This window comes from Zalophus californianus, chromosome 4 (assembly GCF_009762305.2).
Source record: "Zalophus californianus isolate mZalCal1 chromosome 4, mZalCal1.pri.v2, whole genome shotgun sequence".
In the NCBI taxonomy this organism is placed as follows: domain Eukaryota; kingdom Metazoa; phylum Chordata; class Mammalia; order Carnivora; family Otariidae; genus Zalophus; species Zalophus californianus.
In genome coordinates this window covers 113136101-113162707 of record NC_045598.1, presented here as the reverse complement: position 1 = coordinate 113162707, position 26607 = coordinate 113136101, and the positions used below count along the sequence as shown (strand labels likewise).

The 26607-nt window shown below is 36.4% G+C and overlaps 1 protein-coding gene across 2 annotated transcripts in view; it reads left to right on the top strand.

Moving 5' to 3' along the window:
- PXDNL (peroxidasin like) overlaps positions 1-26607 on the top strand; it is a 481521-nt gene that overhangs the window by 315870 nt on the left and 139044 nt on the right. For both annotated transcript variants that reach the window (XR_003517612.2, XM_027581093.2), the window contains exons 5-8: positions 9726-9797; positions 15845-15916; positions 21776-21945; positions 24507-24624. Coding sequence is in view for 1 of the 2 variants with exons in the window: in XM_027581093.2 (XP_027436894.1) it covers positions 9726-9797; positions 15845-15916; positions 21776-21945; positions 24507-24624 (432 nt within the window). In the remaining variant the exon portion in view is untranslated. The remainder of the gene's footprint in view (positions 1-9725; positions 9798-15844; positions 15917-21775; positions 21946-24506; positions 24625-26607) is intronic.

Here is a 26607-nt window from a genome sequence, read left to right as displayed (position 1 = left end):
CACTATAGGCATTTCTCCCCTTTCCTTTGTGCCTTCCCACAGAAAAGGGAGGAGCAAATTTAGTGGGTTGGTGATTGATATTCCTGAACCAGAGTCACTCTGTGGTGACCCACAGTGATGGCTGGGCCAGCCATGCTCTTTCTGTCCTGTGTGTAGCTGGCCAGCAATCTGATTGCTAAGTGGCTTTGGCATGGTCTCCAGTCCTGGGGATATCTGAAAATACGCTTGAGAAGGAGGATCCTATGATTTAAATTTGGAAGCAGGCAGTAAAAAGCTCTGCTTTGGCCTCAGCACTAAACCAAGTTGTCCATTCCAGTTTTTCGAAAAAACTCTGTATTGGGATCCACAGAATGCTGGTACACACTAATAACAGCTTCTCAATTGGCTCTTGATCCTCATCTATGTTGTATGAGGGACAGGAGTATGGGTGTAAGCCTTGGCCAAAAAGTCCCTATGCCAACCCCTTGTCTAACGTTCTAAATCTTATGGATTTTCTCTGCCTCCTGTGCCCTCTACTTCTAATCAGATGCCATGGACATCTGCCACATGCCAGGAAAGTGCTGGATGATTTTTGTATGATCTGCAGTCCTCAACCACCTTCAAATGAGGCATCATTAGCTCCATCTTGCAGAGAAGGGAGTGCTTTTTTCCCAATGGCAAAGAGTAAGGGGCAAGTAAGGAGGTGAGTAGAGGATCCCATGTTGAAAGCTTGCCGTCTTCCATTGAACCACCCTGTCCCTGTATAAGGCCTATGGTGGCTGGTGGGTTTTCTCTTGGGTTGTCCCCTGCATCACATTACACTTGCTGCCAGTTCATCCCAGGCCCCTCATTTCTTCATTTCTACACCACTATGAAAGCCTCAAGTTTCATCCCTTGTTCTGTTCCATTGTAATACCTTTGGCCAGATTGTGCCACTAAATTGCAACACTGATATCAATTCCCTACCATTGAACATTTTAATTACTACCTAAAATAAGTACAAATCTATCAGGGAAGACAATCTATCGGGAGAGACAAACAATAAAAATGATAAATAATATATTGTATAGAATTATGTAGGTCTATGGCAAAGATTTAAAAATATACTTATGTATATGAGCAAAAACAGGGAAGAGAGGGGGCTTAGCAGTGGCTGTAATTTGAAACAGGAGGCCTCATTGAGGAGGTGCATTTGAGTCAAGACTTGAACTCGGGAAGGAAATAGGCTTGTGTATGCCTGAGGGAGGCACAGAGCAGGCAAAGGGGCAGCCCTTACAAACACCATAAGCTAGGACTGTGCCTGGAATGTCAGTGGGGTAGCTTGAATGCTGATGTGGCCAGAGCAAAGAGACAGGCTAAGTTAGCACAGGATGTTGCAGATCAAAAGAGTGGATTTGCTTTGTATTGTGAGTGATTTGCTTTTTTTCTGACTGAACACTGCAGGGAGTTGAAGAAAGAGGTGGCAGGATTGATCTGACAGGTTTTAAAATGATTACTGTGACTTCTGCATTTTCTGCCTTCTTCTGACTTCCTTGTTGACAACAGACTTAGGCCAGGAAGGGATAAGCAGGGAGTGTCAGGAAGCCCTTGGTATAAACCAGGCCAGAGACAGTGATGCCTCTGCTATACTTTGTAGTAGTATAGGTTTTACCTGGGTGCACTTTCTATTGAAAGTCACCACTTGGATGTAGGATTTAGAGAAAGAAAGAAGTCAATGATGTTCTCAAGATTTTTGGCCTAAGCAACTAGAAAAAAGGGCCATCAGCTGAGATGGAGGAGGCTGTGGGTGGAATGCATGATGGAGGGATAATCAGGATGGCAGATTTGCACATAAGTTCCAGAAGTCTACTGGACAGCCAAGGTAGCATATGAGGTAGGTAGCAGGCTTGAAGGCAGGAGTATGAGAAAGTAGTCTGGCCTGGCTGTGCAGCTCGGTTGTCACTGGCCTACAGAAAGTATTCACAGTCACAAGACTGGAAACAGCAAAGGGATTGAGAAGGAGCAGCCCTTTAGCAGAAGAGAAACCAGTGTGGAAAGTATATTGAGGAGGAGGGAGTCACCAAGAGGCTCAAATGTTGAAAAGTCAAATTTCAACACCAGCTCTAGCAGTGACAATACAAATGTACTGAACTTATCTTGCTTGCTGTAGTGACAATTCAAAATGTGCTCCTCTGTCTTTATTTCATACATTTCTCTGGCATTTCAGAGTTACCTTTGCCTTTCACCTTAAGGAGGAAAATTGAGGGCAAAAGTTAAGAGTCATCTCACTCGCTCTCCTGGCTACCAAGAGACTGTCATAAATTGTTCCCAGCCTGTTTCACTGGGTCACTGTCTCACCTCCTGCTTAAAGTGACATCTTTCAATTGTGCATTGGTACCATTCAATCCTTTCCCTCCTCTGTAGGGTCTTCCTTAACTTACTTTAGTTCTCTCCTCTTCTCTGGCACCCTTATAATTGTTTCCTACCATTTTGTTTTTCCTGGCCTCTGGAGTAGCTCTTCTACTCTTCAGTCTTTCAGTCTGTACTCCACACAGCATCCAAAGTCACCACCACTCTTCTCTGCTTAAAAATGAAATCAGGCTTTTATCACTATATTATATACCTGAAATTAATATAACAGTGTAAAAATTGTATGTATAAGTATATGTATAAGTATATTATAAGTATATGTATATGTATATGTATTTCCCTATCTCTGAATCTCTACCTCAGCATTTATTGACAAGAAGGGCCAAGTAATGTTGTGGGGGCTATCCTGTGTTGTAGGATGTGGAGCAACAGTCCTGGCCTCTTTCCACTGGATGCCTATGGCAGCACCACCCCCAGTTGTGACAAACAAAAATATCTTCGCAGATTGCCAAATATCTCCCAGGGTGGGCAAAAGCACCCTAAGTTGGAAACCACTGATCTAGCTCATATCTCTCTCTAGTTAACTTCCAATCTTTTGTTCACATCATTACCAGAATAATGTTTCTAAAATAAAAAAAAAAAATTCATTACGGAATTCCATTTCTTTAAATCTTGTAACATGTCCTGATCACTTTCAGGATCAAGTTGAAACTTCCTTGCTGAATTTCTTGACTTCTGCAGGCATGGATGCCTCTGTCCAGCTACTTCTGTTCTGTAAAAGAGCCATGTGCTTTTATGCCTTTGTGCTTCACATATACTTGTCTTTCCACTTCCTAAACTGCCTTTCTTCTTTTATATCTAGGTAAGTACAGCTTGTCCATAAAAATTAGTTAAAGAATCCTATTTTCTGCACAACCTTTCTTTACCTTTAAATCTGGTTTAGATCCTTCATAGTTTCATGGCTTTCCTTTCATACATTATCATAATACACAGCCTATTAGATGTCTTCTGCTAGAATTCAAGGTTCATTGATTTCTTATATACTTATTGATTTCTTATCTTTTACCTCTAACCAGACTCAAAGCTCTGAGAAGGTCAAGGATCTTGTCTTACACTACAAAGGAACTCAATAGAGCCTATTAATGTTTTAATATGCTAAAGGATCACAGAGAAGTAAAGTTACTTTTGACATGAAGTCCTTATTGGAGAAAATACTATTTGAATTGCATCTAAATGGATGAGAAAACATTTTAAACACAGACACTAGTTTTAAAAAAAGGGGGATTCAGAGATAGGAAAATAAAAATTTGGTTAGAGGGTGATTAGACTCATGTGAGAGATGAAGGAAGTCACAAGTTGGCACTAGATCTTGGGAAACCTTGAATTCTAGCAGAAGACAGTGGGGGAGATATTAAGGATCCTAATAAGGGACCAGTTTAGTCAACACTTTTTTCTGTAATAGCTATCAGATAATTCAATATGATAGATTGAAAAGAAAAGGCTTGGTTTGGAAGGTCCATTTATCTATAGCTATTAGTTCAGGTGAAAAGAAATAAAGACTGGAATTGGATTATACCTAAACTATTTTAGAAACATGACTTTTTCTATAAGTATTCTAATTTATGATTGAAAAACTTTTTGAGGAGTCAAGCTTGTACAGTATAAATTTTATCTGGTTTTAACTGTTTAAGAATAAATACAATCCTTTGTACAATAGATTTTGGTAGAATACACTATTGACTTCAGAACAGCATGCAAATAAGATACAAGAAAGCTTTTCTCTTGAACCTAATGGATTATGGTAATTCAGTCATTTTTTCCTTTAAAATTAGTTAAAATAATTTACTGTGCTCTGAAATAAAGATCTCCATTCAAATGCTTAATTAACTCCTAAACTGTATGAATAATTCATTGTTCTAACAGATCATTCCTACTTGCTATTGTGCAATGAAGCTAGAAAATGCATATTTTAATCTCATCTGATTTGTATGGAAAGTTGGAGTCACAATGGTGCATCCAGCATGCAAAAATTCTTTGGTGAATATGGAGGCAGGGCACAGTAGATCTCCAAGTCAGCTGTCACCTCAGTGAGGTCTGTTTTATGTGCTGGATTGTTGAGAGCTTATTTTAAACATCTCCTCAGTCATCCCAATTCATATTTCCTTAGCTTATGTTTTACATAGACACATGAAAAGGGTTGGGTGCACTGAACTTATATTCTTTTTTGATTGTGCAATTAGATACAGATAAATATAGTGTTCTTCTTCCCATCTCTGCTCTTACATTAGAGTGGGGTTGCCAAGGTGATGGTAGAGCACAGTGGATTTGTTTTTATGTGGCTCAGTGAGTTCACACTAAAAGCTAAATCAATACCAGCAACTTCTCTCCCTGAGAACCATTCTTTCTCTATTATTTTTGTTGTCATTCTCTGGCCACATGTTCTTGTTCTGTCCATTTTATAAAATTTGGGAAGATTTTTGTCCTCATTTGGGTGGGCTAATACCTGGGGCTGGCTGTGTAAGTCAATATTTACTCAGGTAAGAGCTGTCAAATATGTTGTCCATGCTCACAAAAAAAAACTGTAATTGTAAAAACATCTCTTTGGAATGAGATTGATTCAGAAAGCCCCAGGAATTTGCTAGATGTCCTTCAGGTTTGTTGAGCCTAATAAGGTTTTAGGAAATGCAATTAAACGTACATTATCACAGATCTCACAAAAGTCAGGGTTAATGTCATAATTTGTTGTGATCTATCTAGCCATTAAGCCTGTGCTAGGAAATTGGGAATTTGGAAATGAACTTAAACCCAGTATGGTCTCTGTCTTCATGGAACTTAAGAGTCTAGTTAGGGAAGATAGATATGGTTTGAACAACCACTCAAACTAGTATAAAATTGCAACTATGCAGTGCAATGAAAGCCTTAATAGGGGATTTGACAAGGAGCTCAGGAAAGGCTTCCTGAAGGAAATAACACAGTTGAGATCTAAACACCAAGTAGGAATGCAAGCAAAATGAGGAGGGGGAGGTTATCAGGCTGAGAAGACAACTGCATGAAGACCCCTGTGGGCAAGAGTATGGCAAATATAAGAGCCTGGGAGAAGGCAAGGGTGCTGGGATTGAGGTGGCAAAGGAAAGCAAGATAAAAGGGGAGGCTGGAAAAACTTTTTCAGGTAAGATCATGAAGGGACTTGGCTTTGTAGAGAACTTTATCTTTGTTCTTATACAAATTGAAAACACTTAAGGGTTTTTAATACTTCCTATATTGCAGTACCTAAGGGCATGCCTTGGTCCAGTGCAGAGGTAGTGGGAAAAGGAGGATGGAATAAATTCAAGAGATATTTAGAAGGTAAAGGCAAAAGAATTTGGAGTTGGATAGCATATGGGGAGTGAGGGAGGAAGAGTTACTGCTAGTTTTCTGACTTCACACATTGGTATGTAATGGTTCCATTGAGACAGACGGCAGCACAGGAAAGCAGGTGTGATGGAGGGAGATTATGAGCTGGGCCTCAGACATGCTGGGTTTGAGATACCTTTGTGACATCCAGAGGATATGTAAGAAGCTAGATGTATGAATCTAGGTCTTAGAGGTACATCTGAAGATGTAATTGTAAGCCTTCTAGGTAGAGATGATTGGAGCCATCGGTGTAGATGAAATCATCTAGGGAGGCTCTTTTTGACTAAATATGAAATGACAGTGGTGATAATTTTCTTCTTTCAACATATGAAGAGATAGCTACTGATTTATTTGTGTCTAAATGTCTTGAAATGATTCAAAACAGAATTCCAATCTTTTCAAGTGATCATTCATATTTATCTACCTAGCAATAGGTACCTGAAAATGTCAGAAATTTCAAGAGCCCAGTAAAAGTAAGGTTACAGGAGAGGATAGACTTGCTATGTTACCAAGTTGAGAAGGGAGTAAAAAAATCAAACCTAAATCCCTCTTTATTTGACTGGGCCAAAGCCATGGCATGAATCAAATCAGCCCCACAAAACATTATACTGCTTTGAATTGGGTTAAAGTAAAAAAAAAATTTTTCATTGTTAGGAAATTTGTCAAATCATACAGAAAAAAGCTACAATCAAACAGAACTCTCTGGGTTGTCTTATTTCCCTGTTAGGAACAAAATCTACTTTTGTGCATTGTTCACATTTATTAGTAGTGAATTCAAATACTAGTTGCTTATGCTACCATGTAGTATATTAGATTAAAGTTCAGTAGAAAGTATTTGACCTGGAAGTTTCACCCTGGATGAGTCTAGAATTTGGGAGATTTGCTCTTGGGAAGCATTCCTCGAATGCAGAATAAACAGGGCTGTGATTAGTACGTTCTCAGTATGTGCGTGTTTGAAAAGATTATATATTTCTTATGAATTACTAAGCATAAATTGCAAAGTACAGAATATTTAAATGTAAAAATCAATATTTTAAAAATTCTTTAGTTACTGTGCAGTACAAATCACAAAATCTATTGACAAAAAATATAATTGTAGATTAGTCCTTACCATCACAGTAGCTATGATATTGAACAAAATATTGTGTGTTATTTTAACCCTTAGATTGTCTTCTGGCCCTGATTTTAGTTGACTCAGTGATTTAGTTGACTCTCAACAGAAAGCTCTGCTCATACCTGTATACTGGAGCAAGTTCTTCAGAATGCCAATGGGAAGTGTTTCTGCTAAACTCCAGTTTTTATGCGGTAAAAATTCTAATAAAGAAATTGTTCACAAGAAGTTTACAAGATAAGAAGGAGGGAAAACAAGGGCTTAGCTAATTCATAAACTAGAGTACTCACTTCTAAAATCTGAAATTTGGCATTCAAGTGGCTAAATGACAGACCTTGGCTTGTGACCTCTTTTCCTGTGGCTTGTTAGGTTGTTCCAGAAACTGGAATGTGATATTTTCCCTCAGTTAAGGACTCTACATCTTTCAGTAGAGGAAGGCACTAATATAGTGGGATTGGCTGCCAGGCATGCTGAGAAGTAGCCTCCAGTGGTGTCTGTAAGCACAGGTTTCACTCGATGCATAGGTTGGACTTATTACTGATCATCTCTTGAGTTCTCCACGTGGAGCAGACATTTCCCTACCTGAGGAAGGCTTTGCTCCTGACATTGTTGGATCAGGTCTTACTAGATCATCTGTGTGTGCTCTGCCTGTCTGCTGATCTGTGTGCAGCCGCTCACTTTGTCACCAGACTACGGACTCAGGTGATAAGAAAAACAAACATCTGCCTAAACTGAATCTTGATCCCGGCAATTCAAAGCTACACAAAATTGAGCGAGTACCTTAACCTGTCTATAACACATTTTTCCCACTTAAATAATAGGGGTATTCATAGAACTCATCTCACAGCATAGTTTTGAGGATTAAAAATGACTAAATGCACGTAAAGTACGCAGAACAGTAGTGTTTGGTGTTGCTGTTATTATTATTTAGTTCATGCTAAATTTGGAGCCCTAATCAGCATTTATTCATAGTCATCTTTTGCACTATATGTTAGTAAGCATAGAATTCCAATGATGCAATGCATTCCACTTGGAAAGAAAAATCCTGTAATTGGCCTCTTTCCAAATCTTTCTTTTGTGTGATCCCTGAGGCTCCTCTCTCTTCCTTCCTTCCTCCCACACTTGGTCTTACCCTGAATACCCCATTCCCGTCCCTTCTGTCTTGAACTCTTCCAGGCTCTACCTCCTCCACTGTGTGCTAGACCAATTACAGAAGTAATGATTTTTAGAGGGCAGTGTGTGGTATGTGTGAGTGTGTATGTGTAATATAAAAACAAAATTGTCTTATGCAAACATTAAGGCAGTTATGTCTTACACAGTGTCATTGTTGTAGCTTTTATAATTAGTGGAAACCTTGGAAGGAATGTTGTGACCATCAGCCAGGATGCCAAATTTCAGAGAGTGGGAAGGTGCAGTACTGCCTCCAGGATCCAACCTAACACAGTCTGAAATTATCATTCCCTTCCAACTACATCCTTTTTAACATAATTATTATGCTTTTGCATTGATGTCTGAAGTGCTCATCCTGTAATAATTATTTTATAAGAAAGGAGCCTATGAATGAAGTAGAGGTGTTTCTTTTCCTTAAAATGTTTTTATTTTTTCTTTCAAAAGTGTTCTAATTCCGGGTAAATAAATATATTTAATGTAAGCATATAAAATATGAAGCTTCTCTTCTTGTGTCCTCACTTTAAGTCAAATAACTTTCTGTTGACTAAGTCAAGTGCAATTATTGTGTTCTTCTGTTTGGACATAATTCAGTGTGAGACTTGGCAGTTCTTTCTCATTGTGAATTTTGTGTTTGAGGTGCTTTCTGCAGACAGTTCACTATAGACTGCTGGATGTGACTGTTGGTTTCATTTCAGTGATTTTGAAAAAGCTGTGTTTAGAAGTCAGGTGCAAGGTGGATATTTAAATTTTTGTAGAGAAGTATGTAACCTTAGCAGTGGATCTAAGATTTGCTCTGCTCAGCCCTCTGCTTTGAAGGCATGTTTCTCCATTTCATCACAGAATTTCTGAGAGAAAGGGAAATCTTTCCGTCTTCAGTTGTGCTGCTTGTTACTTCAAGAGAAGCCTTTCTGAGATGGCAGCTTTGGAAATATCCCCTGGATCGATTGCATAGGGGGTTGCCAAGGACTGAAAAGGTCTAGTTCTAAATGGATTAAAACAAGACACATTACTTTGTATATACCCTCAGGCATAATTAATTCACTTCAAATATTCATCACATTATATAAAATATGTCATTTTTTTGTCTTCTCTAGACAGGAACATTCCCTCTATCCTGAAGTGTAAGAATGTGGTCACTTGTAATGTGTCTTATTATGATTCCAGTCTTATTATTCTAGTTTCATTTTAAAAATTTTAATAAGTAGGGGTGTCTGGATGGCTCCGTTGGTTAAGTGTCTGCCTTAGGCTCAGGTCATGATCTCAGGGTCCTGGGATCAAGACCTGAGTTGGGCTCCCCGCTCAGTGGGGAGTCTGCTTCTCCCTCTTCTCCTCCCTCTGCTTGTGCTCTATTTCTCTCTCTCTCTCTCTTTCTCTTTCTCTCTCTCACATGCTCTCTCTCAAATAAATAAATAAATAAATAAATAAATAAATAAATAAATTTTCAAAAAAAAATTCATGAGTTGAAGAGTAACTTCACTAACCATGTAGTATCTTTCTACTCAAGAGCACTATCTAAGAGAAGAGGTGATATTGAATTACTGCTTCTGGATGCTCTTCGTGTTGGTTCCCTGTTGGAACATCAGGTTTTAGACCCAGGACTAAAGAACAGAGGGGACTTGGAATACTTCAGAGCTGAATTTCAGCTGAAGCTATTGTTAATTCCTCAAACATTTTATTTTTCTCACCAGCACAAGAAATAACCAACTCGTTTTGTGCCTTCCAGGTATATTCATTTCAACCAAATAGAAACGCTACAGCCAGAGACATTTGGAGACCTTCTGAAATTAGAGCGACTGTAAGTGTTGACTCTCTAGATGTCCTTCGCTTCTGCTTTACTTCTGTTTATACAATGTATTGACTGCCCTGGAGATCAGGTGTAAGCCTAAGAAGCAAAGTCTGCACGTTTGTACTATAAGATAGAGTTACGGTAAGCCATTCTATAGTTTGAAATCAATGGAGAAAAGACGAGTAACCCAATTAAAAACAGGACAAAAGCAATGAGCATTTCAAGGAGGTAAAACCACTTTGCAAACTTATGGCAGAATCTACCACAATTAACCATACACATCCCCTATGACCTATCCATCAGTTCCACTTCTAGTTATAGACACAACAGACGTGCACATGTATGCATGTGCACCAGAGTGTGTTCTGGGGTGTTTAAGGCAGCATCACTTCTAACAGCTCCATTGTAGAGCTACTCAAACATCCAACAACAAAAGAAGAGAAATAAGTTGCTGCATATTCATAAAACAGAAGACTATACAGCACATACGAATCTCAGAAACATTTTGAGCAAAAAAAATCCAAACATTGAAAATTGCATAGTTTGATTTTGTTTTTTGAATTCAGAAACAGTAGTAACATGTAATAGCTAGAAGTTAGACAGTGGTTACCTTTGGAGAGAAGGAGGTGATAGGGAACAGCAGGAGGGAGCTTCTGCAGTCCTGGCAGTTTTGTCTTTTTCTGTTTTCCCAGCTGCATTCACTTTCAGGAAAGTCATCATGCTTATAGCATGATGTGTGTACTTTTCTAGATGAATGTTATATTTGATAAGCTTCATTTTAAAAGTTTTAATAAGTAGGGGTGTCTGGATGGCTCAGTTGGTTAACATAACAATGACAAACCAGAAGGACACTTGGACAGCTTCCTTTTGTGTTGTCTTTTATCAGATGAAAATACTTTATCTCTTCATTTCCTCGATTACCTTATATTAACAAATTAACTGTGATTTTAGCAGAAGATAACAGGTTTTTTTTATGAAGAGAAAGAAAGTGCAGAATGATACATCATTCTAAACTTAATCAGGAATCAGTTTGAATTAAAATATATCTGAAAAGAAATTCTAATTAGGAGTCTGTAGGTTTTGAAAATGATGCCCTTTCATACTGATACATGAAATAGGCCAGTAAAATTAAAAGATTAAAAAGAGCTAATCAACCACTTTCCCATGCCATCACTCCAAACTTATCTGCATATAGAAGTATGGGCATTGTAATGAATAAAATTGCATTGTTTAGATTTGTGTGCTTGCTTTGCTGAAGGCATGTAATGGAGGAGGGAACTATACCCATTTCCTGCTCCACCAGGCTTGAGCAGTGAGTTCCACCTTTGGCAAATTCAAGGCTTAGCATCACGATAACTAATAAGTTCAAAGAACTTAAGCCACTGACTTTAATGTTGGGGAAAATTTTGCTGATGAATAAGCATTGCTTTCCTCCACTGAAACCTGGGAAGGGGAGATTCCTGCTCCCCAAAGGAGAGTCCCAAGGCAGTGATGGCATCTCCTACCTTTTGGGGGGGGCTGCTATCTTAGGATCCATGAAGGAGTAGGGAACTGACCAAGAAAAAAGGCTTTAACTTCTCGTTTCCTCCCTATTATGTAAATAAAAACTATATATACATATTTCTTGAAAGATCTCTGAATATATTAATCACAACATGTTTTTGTTATGTTTCTCTTTTTTTAGTTCTTTGAATTCTCCTGCTTCTTCTGGAGTTGGTTTTTGTTTGTTTTGTCTTGTTCTTTCTTTGCCATGGTCCTGATTAAGCTCCTCTGCCAGGTGATCTTTGGTATTTATACTTGAAAATATTGGGCTGGGGGTCTAAGTGGCTCCTGTTCCCTTGTAGGTAGGTCTGTTTTCTTTCAAAATTTCCCATTAGAGGGAATTTTAGTTTGGACAGTTGGGTGGGAAAATGGCAGATTTCTCCATCTAAAATATTAGAATGTGAAAGGAAAGGCTTCCTCTTCAGTTGCTGCTCCACACAAAATCTGTTACTTTTCTTTGTCAATTTTTAAATTTTCTTTAGAGAAAAACCTGTAAAAATAATAAGAAATATATATATATGTAGTTTTTTTTTCCTCTTAGCATTTAGCAGCGCTACAAATTAATTACATTTCTCCATCCACACATTCAGTAAACCCCATTTCCCATCCTGTCCCTCTACTCAGTTTGGTGTCCTGGGTCCCAAACAATCAGATTGTTCCTGCTTCATATATTCTCTGGGCTTCTGCTTTTTCTGTTTCATCTTCCAACCCTCTTCCATACATTTTGTATGTTTCCAGAGTTCATTGAAATCTCTTATCTGTTGATGACCTTATGCATTCTGTCCTCTTGATTGTTATGGATTTATTTATTGTATTGACCATCTGGGCTATGTCAGTTGACTTCTGAAAGAGAATGAGACAAATTTGCATGCCTCGTTCACTATTTTGAGTCAGAATTCTTCTCTCTATAACTTTGAAGTATGTTTGTTGAAATAATATTTTAGATATTAAAATTAAACTATTTTAATTAAGGTATTTCTCAATCTATACGAATTCAGCATGATTTTGTCTGTAACTACACATCCTCAAGTGATGTGCATTCAGCAGTAGCAGCAACAGTATCTAGAATAGTTCTTTACTTATAGGCTTTGATAAAAGCCCCCATGTGTTGTATTCATAAATATCAACCCCTACCACTGTGTGGAATGTTCTTTTCACTGGACGCATGATGTCAATACAAGCCAGTGAAGACCTGCATCTTCATCTTTCCTATGAAGAGAAGAATTAATTTGAAAATCCTGGCCCTTTACCAAACTTAGATTTTTCTCTGGTCAATAAGCCTTATTGCTAAACAATCAATCATAAACTATTTATTATTACATCACCAAGCAAAAGAATCTATACACTTTTTGTGAAACCACCTGGGTTAAAATTTTCAAGCTGAAAATTTAGAGCTTGATGCACAGGCAGAAAATTGCAGTAATGCCTGTCAAAGTATACAAAATTCTGACTTTTTGTCTAATAATTTGTGGTTGGTATCGAAGAACCTGATAACTATGCCATTTCTCCCCAGTGCCACTTGCAAATTGCAAAGTGGTGAGACTATAGACATGCTTTATAAAGCTGGATCCCTGTATTTATTTTTTATATGCTGACTGACCTCAGCAAGCTATAGTTTGTATATTGCATAGTTTTTCTTTTAGAATCTTTAATGAATCTCTCTTTTAAAAATGGGAAAAATAGGGCACCTGGGTGGCTCAGTCGTTAAGCGTCTGCCTTCGGCTCAGGTCATGATCCCAGGGTCCTGGGATCGAGCCCCACATCGGGCTCCCTGCTCCACGGGAAGCTTGCCTCTCCCTCTCCCACTCCCCCCTTCTTGTGTTCCCTCTCTCGCTATGTCTCTGTCAGATAAATAAATAAAATCTTTAAAAAAAGGGAAAAATATGCCAAGAGGAAGAAAACCTTGGTATTCTGTAGCCATAAAGAACATTCATGGTGACTAAGAACACATTTAGTTTTAGTGGTTTGGGGAGAATACCAGCTTGAAACAACATCCCATGGAATGCTTTATGGAGCATCAGGGACTGGCATTGAGTCAACCAGCCTGGAAATGTCTTCTTTATCAGGCATGCACCTCACTACAGCCAAGGTTCTTTCAAGAAGCTTTCTCAAAGTATAGGATCTGAATATGAGGTTTTCTCTTCTTCTTAGAAGTCTCTTGGATTTCCAGTGGATATATCTTGAAATGCTAAACTAAATTTCAGGCAGAAGATAACGCTTTTCTCCCCTCAGAACATTAATGTTGAAAAAACTCATTCATGCCTTGGTTTGTTTGATAACTTGTATATTTCTGCCACAAGAAAGAGATCAGTCATTGTATCATTTCGGTGCAATGGATACTGCTAATTTTCTTTTTAACCAAATATCTTTGACAGAAAACATTAGCAGTAAATAACTATTATAAGAACTTTCCAATACAGGAAGAGGTGCTTTTTAGGTTTTGTTGGGAGTAAAGCAATCAAAGTGATACTTCTACAAGCAGAATTCAACAAATAGTCAGCATTTTGAAGATTAACTTCACAGAACCTGGAAAGAAGAAAGAGAAAAAAGGAAGCATAGGCACACATTTTTGCACCCCTGCTGAAGAGGACCACAGAAATACTACTACTGTTTTAATGTTGTCACTGACATAGTAATCTAGGAGATAAATAATAATATTATAATAATAAGCTCATTTTATGGACAAAAGAACTGAAGTTTAGACAGATTAATCTACTTGAAAACAAATAGTTATAGAAATAACAAGTAGCAATAGTATCTGATTTGGGAACCCCAATAATATGTATGATATAAACTAATATTGAAATAACATTTGGACATTTTGTCACCATACAAGATGAAGGAAAATTTTTGACAATGATTTTTCAAGATTTACATACCTTGCCTCAAAATCTGTGGTGATGACAATGTTATGCTTTTTTCTTGATTTGTTTTGCCTGTTAAACAATTCTGGTCTACTTGGCTTGGAAAATAGATAACATCTTTCAATCTCTGGTTATTGGTGCAATTTCCAGGCTTTAAATATGTTAAGAGATGATCAACAGCATTCTTACTGTTATCACCCTGGACTCTACTAGTTGTAAAATAGTGAAATATGCTAGTAGTCCAGCAAAAAAAAAAAAAAACACACATGAATAAGTTGTCCAAATTACGTGGCTTTCCCCGAGGTTCAGCTGCAATGTACTACAAGCTACTTCTCCATTATTAAATTCTATTCCGATATCTCCTGAGATATGGATATGGGTTAGGGCTTGTGGGGAATGAGAATTACTGTGTGACTTCTGTCTGTACACCCATCTTAACCTAACTGTTCACTGTTTCTTCTCTAGTCATTGCTTCTGAGTTTGGTGAATTGGGTGGAGCTGGGGATAATGGGTATAAGGAACTAAAATAGTAAGGACCAGGAAAAAATTATATCTACTCAGATGTGCATCAAATTCCAAAGCCATAAAAATATTTTGACTCCTGCTGACACAGCACTACCTTAATCCCTAATAGATAAAATAGTTAAAATTAAGCTAAAAGCATACATTGCTAGGAAAACATGGTCATATAATCTTATTTAATTTTGAGATGGGGCACTGGTCATGAATTAGGACTCAGAGGGAGGCTGGATGTAGCTAATTGTTAACATTTTCTACACATTATTTGATTATTTATGCTCATAATTAGGCTCAAAACCACAGTGTCTAGAAATAAATGGCATGGAGCTTTCCTCTGTGTTGCAGACTACTGTTTGTTATGTTGTCTCTTCATACATGTGCTCTTTGTTGAATATGCTTTCAGTGGTGCTAGTGAGCAGATGAACCCTAGCTAGTTATTTGCTAGTCATAGTTTCTCTCGTCACAGTGAGAAAAAGTGATATGGCCAGGGCAGCATTCAGGGAACCCAAACCAGTGCAGGACAGACCAGGTGGAAGGAGGGGTAGAGATACTGTGGCCTGAGCCTCCTCCATGAGCAACAGAGCCTGGGGATGTGCATCTCTGTGATCTGTCTGGAGTGGGGAACGTGTGCATGGACTTGAAAGGGAACAGGCAAATGGTTGGCTGAGCCAGGGACCACAGCACCACCAAATGGAACTGTCTTTTAGCAAAACTGCTGCTGGCCAGTAAGTGAAAATAGACAAAGGATTGCCATCCGCAGGATCCAGTTATTCATGGTTCTCTTGCAAGCTGCTGCAGTCATACATTATTGTGCCATTCTTTTTAATGAATACATTCTCTATCTTGATTTCCTATGTGTTTAAAGACTTATTTCTGTGATTTTTATTCTTAGCATTTGTAATCTCTAACTAAATAAAACGAAAAATTAAAAAAAAAACATGGATGAGAATACACATGCATGTAAATCTTTTAAGACTGTGCTTGCATAAATGACACTCTGTTTTGTATTTGCCTTCTCTCACACTGAAATACTTTTAGAAATGTATTTGGATTCACAATTCCAATTTTTTTTTAAAGTTTCCCAAAGCATCATTACTGTGTTGTGATTCAAAGTTATCTTTTGTTTTTCAGGTTTTTGCATAACAACAAATTATCTAAAATCCCAGCTGGGAGCTTTTCTCATCTGGATTCATTAAAGAGACTGTAAGTGAAAGCAAGTGCACAGACACAAAACCCTTATGATTTCCCCCCAAATAAATAAATCCCAAGCAATGATTTGCCTTTGTCTCCTTTGGCCATGGAAGATCATTGCAATTCTAATGTGTAAGGGAGAAAATGGTTTCGTTAACCACAGAGCGATAAAGGACGCAGTCTACTGAGCATTCATGTATTCTCTTAGAAGTGACATTCAAAAGGAATATTGAAGATAGAAGTTTCCTTGGTTCTCAGTAATTTCCTTGCTGGTCAAATCTAAAGACTCCCAAGGCTTCCTTTTCCTTTAACTTTTATTTAAAAAGAGGTGTGAGAAGTTCTGAAGAAAGTCTAACTCCTCCGGCCAGGCTTCAGAAGTTTTCCCTAATTGCACGTATGGTTACTGGTAGAGTTCATTTCTTCCCACACTAAACAATTCAGAGTGAACCTCCCAATCCTGTTTGAACCTCCAGCTGCCTCACTTTTCTCTCTGCCTGTGTGAATAACTCGCCTTTACCCTGATCTGTCTCTTCATCCCGATCTCTGGGTATACTTCTGCATTGTTGATGGATTTGGGGTTGTTGTTTTTTCCCTCCGTAAGTCCCAGTTATCAGGTAAAAGTCCAATGTCCTGCTTCCCAGAGCTAGTTGGAGGGCACAGAGGGGAAAAATTACAAAGGTGTGCATCTCTCAGCTGTCTTGGAGGTCACGTTGTTGCTGGTGTCTTTCTGGTGTGATGTGCTCAGGTCCAGGTCCATGGGCAAGGGAATGTTAAGATTAAGTAGATATCAGAACACGGGGGGAAATAAATGTGTGTGGAAATAACGCTTGGAATCATTGTGTTTCAAGGATCATGAATAATCAGGAGGACCATTCATCCAGCCCCAGTCCATCTTGTCAAGTCATTTTCTACTTCCATTGCAGTTCTCACAGCAGGTGCTGCCTACCATCTTTTCTCCTCTGGCTGTGCTCTTTGTGCTCAGACTCACAACTGCTTGCTGATTCTCTTTTTCTGTCAAAATTTCCTTACTTCTCAGAACTGGTTGCACCACAGCCATTTGGAGTAGTATGCGCATTGATTCTTGTTTGTTGTCATAAAAGACTTTATCTTTTAGAGCAGTTTTAGGTTCGCAGAAAGTACTGAGACTTCCCACATACCCTCTCTTCCTACACAGCCTCCCCCAAGATCATCCTCCACGGGAGTGGTACCTTTGTTAAAATTTATACCCCATAATCACTCAAAGTCCAATGTCCTGCTTCCCAGAGTTCACTCTTGGTATTGTACCTTGTATGAGTTTAGACGAATGTATAATAACATATATCATCACTATAATGTCATAACGGAATATTTTCTCTGGCTTCAAAGTCCTCTGTGTTCCACCTATTCATCCTCTCCTCCCCCTAAACTCTGGCACGAAGCATTTTACTGTCTCCATAGTTTTGTCTTCTCTTGAATGTCATATAGTTGGAATCATACAGTATGCAGCCTTTTCAGATTAGCTTCTTTCATTTAGTCATAGGCATTTAAGATTCTTCCGTGTCTTTTCATGGAAATCACTAGCTAATTTCTTTTTCGTGTTGAATAATATTCCCTTGTCTAGATGTACCAATGTCTTTATCTATTCACTACTGAAGAACATTTGTTGGCTTCCACATTTTGGCAATTATAAATAAAGCTGCTAGAAACATCCGTGTGTAGGTTTTTGAGAGGACATAAGTTGCACTTCCTTTGGATAAATACAAAAGAGCATGATGCTGGATGGCATGCGTAAAGTATGTTTAGTTTTATAAGAAATTGCCAGACTGTCTTTTGAAGTGGCTGTACCATTTTTCAGTCCTGCCAGCTGTGAATGACAGCTCTCTTGCTCCACACCCTCATCAGCATTTAGTGTCCTCAGTGTCCTGGGTTTGGCCCTTCCAACACATATGTAGTGTTACCTCACTGTTGTTTTAACATTCTTGTTTTTAAGTCACATCTGGAAAATGAAAAATGCCAAGGCATTGTGTTACCAATATTTTTTTTACTTGCCGTCTTTCTCTTTTGTTGGATTTATGACTTGTGGTTAGAGTCACTTTCTTTGTATATTTGCAATTATAATTCCCATTAAATGTTTCTTTTTCTACATACATTTCCATCTGGGTATCATTCTTGACTTCTAAGACTCTCAGAAATCTTGAAATGCTAAATTTCTTGTTTGTTTTTCTAATCCCTTTCTATTATTCTTTCTTGTTAAATTTTAGTAGCAGTTTTTTTGTTCTAACTTCTTAATTTAATGAAACAGCATTCACTCTATTGCTGGAACACACACAGAGAAATAAGCACTAATAAAGAAGCAGAGGGAGACCCTACGTACAGTGATGTGCCAGTATGTATCTTTTATGCATGTGCTATATGTATTTCAAATGTTTTAAGGCAAGTATAAGAATGTTAGTATGTTGTGTTGATGAAACATCTGTTTTCATAGATGGTACACTGATCACTTATGGTCATGGTAAACTGACATACAGATGATTTGAGCAAACTCTTCCAGGGTTCTACTGGTCAGTCTGAGATGGCGAGCACTGGTACCTCGTTATTCCAAATCCTCAAACCCATGCTTGTCCAAGCTGTAATTTACACATGAAAATCAGAATAAAGGAAAGTGACTGAGGGCTAGTAAATAAACTACACGTACCATCCAATAAATTCTATCTTCCACATTGAAGTCTCTCAACAGCTGGGGGAATGTTGCTTCAGGGCTAGCACCTGGGAGTCTGAGAAACCTGTGTGAATCACATTTGCCCTATCAACCCAGGAGTTGTGTGTGACACCTGATAGCAGTTTCCCCATCTGTACCATGCCATTTCTAACTCATGACAACCACATTCCTTCCAAGAGTACTGAAAAAATTAATGAAATGCTTTTTAACAGTGCTTTTGGGTCTGCAAGTGAAAGGGATTATGCAAGTACAAGTGATATATTACTCCATTTTCAAATAGAAAGATTTGAATTTGAATTTACCCCATGCTTTTCGTTCCCTTTCAAATTGCCCATTGAGCAGTGAACAGGCCCAAGGGAGTAATTATTTGGGTGTTGTGATTCTTGACTGAATACTATCAAAAGGCTTTTATTTAGCACACTTGGTGTGACATTTGATTTAAGAGAATTTTCAAAATAGAGAACAGTAAAATGGCAATGATTTTAAGCATAGGGTACTACTAATAAGTATGGTCTAATACAAATTAAGACAACCCTCCTTTACTATTGATTTACTTGATAGCTTTTTATTTTTCAAAATTTATGGCTTTAAATTATAGGCAATGTTTCAAAGAATGCTTTCCCAGTATGAATTTGGAAACACTCTATTTATGGACTCCCCAAATGGACTTTTGTACAAAAATACAGTTCTAGTGCTATGTATTTTTTTCAAATATAAAGGAGGTTTTTAAGTGGCAAGTGAAAAAGAATTCCATAGTTGTTTTATTCATGTTTTATATCCCGGCTATAGATGAATTTTTTAATTGAAGTCAATGGTCATAAAAAGAAGAAATTAAATCTTATGCTCAAGTGTTGCTAAAACACACAAGCATGAGGATACATATGGGAAAATATTGATCACTGATTAATGGAGGGTTGATATATAAGCAATGATGATGTCAAGGAAATGGAAAATTCCAAACTATTAGGGTCCTATGACTATGATGTTCCCAAGGAAGTTATGTTGATGTCCTGGCTTTTGTTCAGCTTGGAAACCTCATGGTGATACTGAAGCAAGAATTTACACCTTAATATTTAACAACAAAAAACTGCTTTTGATAAAATTACCAGACATTAATCTCAAAACATGATTAAACTAAAAAACAGGAATCAGAATGAACTTTAATGTTGAAATATATCTGCTTTTTAACAAAGCAGCTGATAGAGTAAATCAGTCAGTGATATGGAATAGCCAAGGACACTGAACCCAATACTTTGCTGAACAAGTGCTAGTCAACTGTTATGTCTTTTACATCACTCCAGACAAGGCTGAAAGTATTCTCCATTTCAGTTATGGCTTTTTTTCCTCAGTTTCATGTGAAATCTCAATGGAAGCATTAAGAAAATAAAATCCATACCATTCAGCAACTTTTTAATGAGTGTAAGATTTTTTTCCCCTTAATTTAACAATTTAATGCTCTAAATATAGCTACTCTTTTTAGAGTAATACAATTTAAGTACAATATAACTTATATGAACTAAGCATCTACAATATACTTCACAAAATTATCAGAAAATAAATCTTTCTTAAATTTATTTAAAAATGTACAGTTTTCTGGAATTATTATAATCCAAATCTAGAGAAGAACATGAATTTTTTTACTTTTAGAAAAAAACTGTTCTAGTAACTTGATATTAATACAGACTCCTAAGTTAAAACAGCTAGGATTTTTAATTTTATATGCCTATTGATTCTTTAAATTCCTTTGTTTGTTTCCCAAATGATTTTTTAAATTTTTTTAAAAGATTTTATTTATTTATTTGACAGAGAGATAGAGAGCACAGGTAGGCAGAGAGGCAGGCAGAGGGAGAGGGAGAAGCAGGCTCTCTGCTGAGCAAGGAGCCCGATGCGGGACTCGATGTGGGGCTCGATCCCAGGACCCTGGGATCATGACCTGAGCCGAAGGCAGACGCTTAACCGACTGAGCCACCCAGGTGCCCCCAAATGATTTTTAAGGACATTTCATACAATTATTAAAAAATTATGGCATTTTAAAATTCTGCTTAAAAATCACATTTGGCATTATTACAATAAAATTTGAACAATGTAACCCTTGTCACTATCATAAATATATCCATATTATCATTTAATCTCTGGAATTCCCTTGTGCAGAATGTGACCTGATCACTGCTATAGACAGACTTGTGGATTTCATTTAGCTAATGCTGCCCTTTAACCCTTGGGATCAATGAAAGAGATAATTTATCATATCTGTGCCCTTTTGCTATATATCTTTTGGCAAGAATGGAGGTATACATCATAAATCTCTTTGGTTTTCTATCAATTTTATTTCATGAGGAAAAAAAGTGCTGGAAAGGATTAGGAAAATATAGTAAAACTTAGCAAAAGTGAAGAACTTGTGGGCCTAGATTAGGAAATATCACAAAAAAATATGACAGGCCTGCCCATCACGGTTTCTAAGAGACAATTCCAGATGTGGACCTTTGTAAAATGGTGTCATTTTCAGTGATAGCCAGGCCTTTTAGTACACACAAAAAAGAAAATTTTAAAAGTCCCTGTCTCTAACCTTTAGGGAAAATTGAAAACACAAAGGAACACATGCCTATCCATATTGGATGTCAAGGTGGTTTACAAGAGAAAAGAGCAAGTCATCTAGGGCAGCCGCACAAACTATACACAGCACATTTATAGGCCTCCTTTGGGTAAGAAAGCATCTACTCTTAAAAGTAACATCTATGAAAAAGTTTAGAAAAGCAACACCACCAAATATAAATTCTCTGTTCCTAACATGTAAAAGAACTATAACATTTCAATATGTATAGTTTTAATTTTTAGTCTTCTCTAAAACAAGTAAGTTCTCATTTTATCTTACAGTTATTTATTTAAATCAAATAGTATACTGCACGTTAAGTAAAATGCATGTTAAGTAAAAACCACTTTTTGAGTCTCAAAGTGCTTTCCAAAAATATTTAATATGAAAATATATCTATTTCTGTTCAAGAAATGCAAACAGGTAAGCATGTGTTTTAATCTGTTAATTGGTAGCTAGAAATCCTAGAGCCAAAAATGTGACTGAGAAGGTAAATTACAGGAAGTTAAATATTTTAATTCAGAAGATTCAAAAGAAATTAATAGTCACTTTCAACAGTTGTAATTCTTGCCTGCATGCCTAGGCGTCTGGATTCCAATGCTCTAGTTTGTGACTGTGATTTAATGTGGCTGGGGGAACTTATGCAAGGCTATGCCCGAAATGGCCAAACTCAGGCTGCTGCTACATGTGAATATCCCAGAAGGCTCCAGGGACGCTCCATCGCTTCGTTAACAGTAGAGGAATTCAACTGTGGTATGCAATTTTCTCTGTGCGTGTAAAATGGAAATGTCTTTTGTTTGCCCCCTTTTTATAAAAGTTTGTTATATGATGTTGCATTTGGAAGGACATAATATCAGAAAATGTTATCAAGTTCTTTAGTTAAAAGTATGGTCAATTTCCTTTTCAGCATCTGCATTTTGATTTAAGGAAGTTTTTATCATTTTAAACAGAGCTGGGATAGTCCTTGAGGATCATTTAATCCAACTTTCAAATTTCAAAGGAGAAATATTAAAGAAAACTATTTTCAACAAGGTCACAGGACACTGTGACCAGCATTAAAGTTTCCAGTTAAACTAGTATTACTTAAGTGTTAATAATCAATAATTGAGGTTTTTCAACTTTAGATCAAATAATTATTAATATTCATAATAGTAATGCAAACTTTGGATTTGGTAAGCATAGTTCATATTCTGACAACTTCAATAATTCTCTCAGACTTTATTTGAAGATCCAAGTATAACTTCTTAGGAACTTTTTGGTTCTCGGGGCGCCTAGGTGGCTTAGTCTCTGCCTTCCACTCAGGTCATGATCCCAGGGTCCTGGAATTGAGCCCCATGTCGAGTTCCCTGCTTAGTGGGGAGCCTGCTTTTCCCTCTCTCTCTGCTGCTCCTCCTGCTTGTGCTCTCTCTCTCTCTCTCAAATAAATGAATAAAATATTAAAAAAAATTATTTGATGCTCACTTAAAGCTTTTAATATAAATAAAGGAATATCTACCTGTGTATCTATCTAATCTATTTTTTATATATAGCTTTAAATATGAATAAATGAATATACTTACATACGTGTGCATGTGTGTGATAATTGGGCTCCTTGAAAATTTACTCAGGTGATAGCTTACAGCAGAAATTTGCTTTCTAGTGCTCTATTCATTGGAGGCCAATTTTTGAATTTCTCTAAGGAGGTCATTTGGAAAATTATATTAATATAATTTAATTCCATCCAGATGGAGAAGCAAAATGACTTGGTCTTTATTTCCAAATAAATCTCAAATTTGTCCTTACCTTCCATCTTTACTATCAGCTTGGAGTTTATGTCATAGTCAAGTTTGCTGGGAACACAGAACATCTTAACTGCTGCCCCAGCTTTCATTTTCTTCCCTCTCCAATTGTATTTAGGGAGATCTTTTAAAACACTGGTATGTTACTAGGTAAAAGCAATACCAGTAATTCTTTCACTCTCTTTTATAGCTTCCTATGCCTTCAAATGAAACACCAAATCCTTAACAACGCCATACTTCCTATATGTTGTAGTCCTTGGCTACTCTGTAACCTTGATTCATTCTGCCCCTGCCTCTGCCCAGTGATGTTTAGCCATCATGATGTTCTTTCAGTTCCTAGAAGTTCTTAAGATTTTTTCCAACTCAAGGACTGGCTATATGCTATTTACTCTGCCTACAGTATTCTTCTTGCCTCTCCTCTTTTAAGGGCCCTCTTCTTAAATGTTAATTACTTGGAAAGGCTTTATTTAATTTTGCTCTCTACCCACCTTCTCCTTACCACACACACGCTGAGTCAGGTCCCTTTTTATAATCTATCAAATCACCATTTACTTTTCTTAGCACTTATTACAACATTTTATTATACATTTTTGTGTTTGTTTACTTTCAGTTGTTTCAATGAAACTATAAGCCCATGAGTACAGAGACTTTGTTTTGATCCCTGTTTTATCACTGTCTTAGCACTGTGCCTGACACACTGTAATGTTGAATTATTTTTTAAAGTAAACATGTAAATGAATCAAACAATTTTTCTAAAAAGGGTAAGGCCAAGATGTTGGTTATATGGACTTGGTGATGAAGCAGTTAAGATTAATAGAGATCTATGCAACATTCTCCAGACATGTTAGATCTGGTTATTTATTAATGATTGAAAGTCTCAAATGATGCACTTATTAAAGAAAGAGTTTTATCATTTAGAAAGGTTTAAAAATTAGGTTTGCTGTAGAAAGGTAATTTCTACATTGTTTCTCTATAATTTAAATTCAATAATATTATCTGGTTCATTAAATATCAATCACTCCACTTCCTTATTAAAATAATTTAAATGTTTCCATGTTTTACCACTAATTATTATTTGAGAATGGAAACATTCATTTATATTAATAAGCAATTTTGCTCAACCAGGTTTGAGGTCTAGACATACAAATTCTTATAAATTTTATAAAGTGCGTAGTTAGATGGCTAATTGTCTAGAAGAATGCCTACAAAATTGCAAGCTCAACTGAAGTATTTGGCTTAAAATACTGACCCATAAAATCAAAATCCTTCCATAAATATGGCTGTAAAAGGCACAGGGAAATTTATTTAATTTACTTCATTGGAGATTCCTTTATGCAGTGAATCTTTCAAACTTCTAAAGTTTTGTTAAATATATGTCTAACATTGAAACTGGTATGTTACTGGGTAAAAGCAATACAATTTGTAAAACTTTAATGTAGAAGGAAATTAAAATTATCTGTAGTCCTTTGTCAATAATATCTTAAAGTACTGTAATTTTGTATCTTTAAAAGTATACCAATAATTCTTCTGTTACAGAGAGTCCTCGAATTACTTTTGAGCCCCAAGATGTGGAAGTAACATCAGGGAATACTGTCTACTTTACTTGCCGGGCTGAAGGAAACCCCAAACCAAAGATTATTTGGATACATAACAAGTAAATACTGAGCATGGGCATGTGTTGTATTCTCTTTCAACTTTCATTAATCCATTTATCTTGCTTCAAGTTTATCTAGAGATGAATTTTCCAAAATTGTCAGTATATCTGGACATTTCATAAAAATGTCTTTTAACTTTCATCTTTTGACTTGCCCAAAGTATCTGGAAGACTTCTTAAAATTGTATATTTCCAGACATCAAAGATTGTAAAATCGAGTAAAGGAATTTTGTATTATTTCTAGAAGGAAATATTGGGATAATAACAAACTAGTATGTATTAAAATCTGATCATAATTAGATATAACCTCACCTTAATTATTTTAGTTTCAACCTGGTATTTTACACTTGATGTAAATTTCACATAGTAAATCAGTATAACATTATGTAAGTAAATTGGAAATAAAAGATATGCCAGATTACTTAAAATGCTAGTCATTTATTTTATTCTTATTGCACTATTTGATAAAACATGGTATCTACTAGTCTAAAAGTCTGTGAATATAAAGTTGAATAGTAATAACAAACTTATAAAAAGTTAAAATAAAAGTTTAAAAGAGGAGTGGGAAATGAATTATATATTTGATACAATTCAATGATAATACTTGGACAATTATATTATCATTAATTACATTATTGTAATTAATTAAAAAATCAAAAAGGCTATTAATGAGGTTTGCATGTGTCTCTTCCATGCCTCCACAAAATTTCATTGTTTTCTGTCATGTGTATAATCAACTCTAAATTTTAATGCTTTTCTTTATAAAATATTCTGATATAGTTTGTGTCTTTTTTGTATATAATTTGTATTTGTAATTGTAGTAAGAAACCCGGGCATGTTTATAAAGTGTGTTTTTAATTCTAGCAAAAAACTAATAAGTATAGGTTAAAAATAGCTTGGAAAGAAGGCAATTATGAATACTATTAAATCTGGAATCTGGCTCAGGAGAAAGACTTCAATTGATAGAAGACATCAATTTATTTCCATCTGGAGATAGTTCAAGGGTACTTGAGAAATAGAAATTGCTGCTTATAATGTCTTCCAACTGCTTGCTCTGCCTTCTTACAGTTTAAATTAAGTCATTATGTGTTCAAGGTTATAAAGGTACTGACTAGTATTCAGAAAGGAACAAATAAAAAATCATATTGCTTGATGGAATGTATGACATATGGGTTTTAAATATGGTGACTAAGGAAACTAAGATGCATTTCAAAAGAAACAAAGAAATTGAAAAAGAAGGAATAAAATGAAGGAAAGGTGAAGCATAGGTAGAAATTTCTGTTATAATATTAGCCATTTCATATAGAAAAAAAATAGAAATGAAAGGGAAGAATTTATACCAAGAAATGTTTAACATTAACAATTCTTGCTGATTATTTGTCATAAAGTATTTTTTAATAAAAAGATAATATATATACTGAAAGTGCATGAAATATACCCTATATTACAACTGGTAATTTGAAACAAGCATGTTTAACATAAACTAAGCTAAGAAAAAAAATACTGCCAATTCATTAGAAGCAACCTAGGTGTTCCTTCCTTAACATTCTCCTGTTTTCTTCCCCTGGAGATAACCTCTATCCTGACATTAGGGTTCATAGAACAGTGAGTTAAGAACTGATTAGACACAAACAAAGGTAGAATTAGAGAATTAGAGGGTATGTCTGTTGGAGTATATTAGCTATCAGGATGGTTAAGAAACATGGAAACTATAATCCAAAGGTCCAGGACATACTCACTAGGAATTCCAGAAAGAGAAGTTAGAAATAATGAGCTGGAGTCAATGTTTAGAGAAGTAACAATGAGAACTTTTCCAGAAATGAAAAAAAATCATGAGATTTCAGATTAAGAAAGGTACTGATTCCCAACAAGGACTTAAAAAAGGAATCTGTATCTGGTACATTATGATCAGAAAATTGAAAGAGATGGAGGAGGAGCAAGATGGCAGAGGAGTAGGAGACCTAAATTTCATCTGGTTCCAGG